The sequence below is a fragment of the Pan troglodytes genome, chromosome 1 (assembly GCF_028858775.2).
Source record: "Pan troglodytes isolate AG18354 chromosome 1, NHGRI_mPanTro3-v2.0_pri, whole genome shotgun sequence".
Classification (NCBI taxonomy): Eukaryota; Metazoa; Chordata; class Mammalia; order Primates; family Hominidae; genus Pan; species Pan troglodytes.
This window is the reverse complement of record NC_072398.2, coordinates 211384668-211388475: the sequence shown is the minus strand read 5'-3', so window position 1 is coordinate 211388475 and position 3808 is coordinate 211384668. Positions and strand designations below refer to the sequence as shown.

The following is a 3808-nucleotide window of genomic DNA, read 5'->3' as shown; positions in this document are numbered from 1 at the left end:
GGTGCTCTCTGTTCCCATGCCACCAAGGCCAGAGGATGACTGAGACCAGCTGAGCTTCTAAAAGGCTGGTGATAGCAGTGTCCAAACAACTTTGCCCAGGGGGACGGAGGGCACATTGGTTGGGGGCCTACCACATGCCAGGAATGAGGACAGGAAATCTCACTATTATGAATCACTATTACAAATCTCACTATTTTCTGATTTTCACAATGTGAGATTCAGGGAAGTAAAGAGACCTGCTTAAGGGCAACGATGGGGCAGGTGAGGTCTCAAACCTGAGACTGTAATGTTCCTGCTGGCCTAACTCACTGCAGAGGAGGCTAGAGCTGGGAGGTAGAAGTCTACAGGAGAACCATTCTATTTTTATCATTTTATTTTTTATTTTTTTATTTTTAAATTATTTTTTTGAGATGGAGTCTTGTTTTGTCACCCAGGCTGGAGTGCGATGGGACAATCTCAACTCACTGCAACCTCCACCTCCTGGGCTCAAGTAATTCTCCTGCCTCAGCCTCCTAGGTAGCTGGGATTACAGGTGCCCGCCACTATGCCTGGTTAATTTTTTTGTATTTTCAGTAGAGATGGGGTTTCACCATGTTGGCCAGGCTGGTCTTGAACTCCTGACCTCAAGTGATCCGCCCGCCTCAGCCTCCCAAAGTGTTGGGATTACAGGCATGAGCGACTGCGCCTGGCCTATCATTCTCTTTTCTTTTCTTTAGCATGGATGACAGATTCTAAAATTCTCCGGCCTCTCTGAGCAGCTGACTGCTGGAATTTGGAGGCTCCTGAAATTAGTTTCCTGTTCTCTCCATGCACTTCTCAAAAACCCTCAAGTGGTGACCAGATCCCCACTTATTTGGGAGTTGTACACAAAGGAAGCAGCATCATGAGGCAGAAGGAGCCCTGGGTTATCTCGAGGGAGCTCAGGCATTGACTGTGCAACCTTAGGCAGGCGAATTCACCTCTGTGATCCTCAATCTCCTCCTCCGCAAGAGAGAGATAGTAATGGCCTGTACTTCATAAGGTTATTGCGAAGATTAACTAGTGCATGGAAAGCAGTTATTGCAGTACTTGGCACAGAGTAAGTACTGGATAAACAAGTAACCACCATTATTATGGTAGAAATGGTGTCATTAGCAACTAAAACATTGGGGGGAGGTTTTGATCTTGGCGAAGGGTCTGAGAAATATTACAGATCGAATAGAAGTGAAGTGAGTTGGAAGGGAATGTTCCTTGCCTATCCCACTGGCAGCCATCCCAAACTGACATGCCCGGGGCCAGCTCAGGAAATGCCCAGTGACCCTCTTCAGCTTGGGAGACATGGTGTTCTTCAGGCCCACTTGGTCTGGCTTAAAGCTGTGGGTCTGTGCATGCCCACACACACTCATACTGTCTCAGCACCAGTCGCCATTAGGGCCAATGGCATGGGTGTTGGACTTGCCCTGAGACAACAGCACTCCTCTGAGGTTTCAAGAATGTTTCCCATTTATGGGGCTTTTGGAAGGAAATAGTATGTCTCCTCCCATCCTCTGCTCATCTGCACTCCCACATAAACACCCAGCTGAGGCCTGCCCCTGGCAACCATGGAAAGTTGTTTCCCCCAGCCAATGCCTCCCCTGTGTTAAGAAGCAGACATGGTGGAAAGAAGGCACAAAAAAAGCTTGCGACTCACAGGGTGAGGTGGGAAAAGTGGGGTTATTGGTGAGGACCGTTGCATTTATGGGGCCTCTTATCTTTATGACAAAAGCTTAACTAGTACTTGAGATGCAATAACAAAGACAGTAACATCCATAAAGATCTAGTTCTACCGTGTGGGACTGTGCAATAGATGGGCAGCTGGCCCCGCTGTATGTGGACTGCAGTCCTTGTAACCCCGAGATTTGCTGCTAAGTCAGGGCCTAGTGGCACGGAGTGGGGAACTCCTAGTGAGGATGCTGGGAGCAATTCCCAAACCCTGCCCTCTCCACCCCTCCCCATCTCTGCCAGCTAAATGTGGGACTCCGCCTGCAGCTTCAGAAACACCATCGCTTCACACACATTTTGTCTCCCCAACCCTAGGGTCGACTCCATGGGAGACCTAAACAACCAGGACACTTGCCGAGGCTAGGCTGGGCATGAGATGCTCAGTGTTAGAGGAAGCACAGTGGGACCTCCCCGTGGACTCCAAGCTCCCAGGAGGGAAAATGTGTAACAAAGGGAAATATGAACCAACTGCTGCCCCAAACCCAAAAAAACAAAGGAAAACAAGAAAACAAAACCAGCTACGTAAATTGCAAAAAGAATGGAATTCCAGTTCTATTCTACAATAGCATCAATACTGCAATACTTTCATCAAGTTATATAAAGAAAAACCAAGAACATTGGAATAAGAGGAACAGGAGCTTCCCCCATCTTGTCGTGTTCAAGTAGTTTGTGTCTGCTCCCCTAGCCCCCAACAGTTTTAGCTATGCTATCCCAAGGGCAAGTGCAAGCCTGTCATCCAAGCGTGTAATTCTTGACCCAGGCTGGCCATCTCGGTTGTGGCTTGCAAGTCCCGCTGGCATGTGATTTCCCAAAGGAGCCAGTCTTAGTCCGTAACCCCTTACCCTGTTCATTGTGGAAGTCTGGGGGCCCAAGGGCAGAAAGGGCTGCAGGGATAGCCTCGTCAGAGGGCACTCAGGCGATGGAAGAGATGTGGCTGTGTTTCTGCTCTCTGCAGAAGAGAGTCCTGGAGGAGGGCCAGCAGCTGCCCCGGGTGCTGGGGAGACAGCAGAAGAAGGTGGACATCAGCAGGGCCAGGGCGATGATGAAGGTGAGCACCCATCGTAAGACACCCGGGTAGATGAAGGGCCCGATGAAGATAATGAGCAAGGCCAGCAGGAGTAGGTGCGCGGCCAGGCGCCGGGCTGCCACGTGGTTTGCACTTACTTCATCCTGTCCATCCTCTCCCACCAAGCTGGGGTGTCCTGCTGCCAAGTCAGCAGGATCCACCAGCCCCTGAGGACAGAGCGATACCTCTGTGCACGGCTGGGCCAGCTGCCCCACCACCGCCTCATGGTCGCGCAGGCTGCAGATGAGGCCCCCGGGGACGGCGGTGACCTTGCGGCACAGTGGGCAGGTGATGGACCAGGTGTTGTCATGCACGCACAGCAGGAGCTTCAGGCAGATGGCGCAGAAGGCATGCTGGCAGGCCAGCAGCTTGGGCAACCGGGGACAGCTGTAGGGCTCCCGGCACACCAGACACTCCAGGTCACATTCTGTGGAGCCAGAATGACCCCCAGCAGGGGCCACAGCGGTGGTGGTTGTGGTGGCTCCTGCGGAGATGGGCTGGGACTGTTGCAGGGTCTTGGTGCAGGCCATTCTGGGCACAGGGACCGGTGGGACACTGTCGCTCAGCACCTGGGCATTGGCAGAGAGTGTCAGCTGGCGCCGCTGGGACTTGGATGGAATCTGCCCCTCCTTTTCACTCTGGCCAGGTGCCTGTTGACAACAGCTGTCTGACACTCCTCTCTCCCAGAGCTGCCCAGCTTGTTTCTTGGCTTACGTTGTCCCTTCAGTTATTATTATTTATTTTCTCAAAACCTAGGGTTAATCAGTAACTTGCGGGTCTGGAGACTTTGAATTGCCTGATAGGAGGGCAAAGTGGGCAGGGTCTAGTGAATCAGGACTTTCCTGTTGGGGCCAAGTACCTGGTGGGTGCCCACAGAACTGTGGCTCAAGCTTTGAAAGGCAGCAGAATCCAACTCTCTCACCCCCACTTCCCAGGTCCCTGAACCTTTTATTAATTTTTTTTATTTAACTTTTTTTTTTTTTTTTTTTTGAGACAGAGTCT

The 3808-nt window shown here is 51.4% G+C and overlaps 1 protein-coding gene across 1 annotated transcript; it reads right to left on the bottom strand.

The window, feature by feature from the left end:
• Positions 1–681: 681 nt before the first annotated feature.
• RNF186 (ring finger protein 186) lies at positions 682–3518 on the bottom strand. The gene has a single exon (XM_001160206.7). It carries the CDS (start codon positions 3334–3336, stop codon positions 2653–2655), a length of 684 nt encoding a protein of 227 aa, XP_001160206.1. The 5' UTR covers positions 3337–3518; the 3' UTR covers positions 682–2652.
• Positions 3519–3808: the final 290 nt, after the last annotated feature.

Excerpts from the sequence above, each read along its gene's own strand:
- RNF186 (XM_001160206.7), bottom strand. The coding sequence starts at position 3,336 with ATGGCCTGCACCAAGACCCTGCAACAGTCCCAGCCCATCTCCGCAGGA.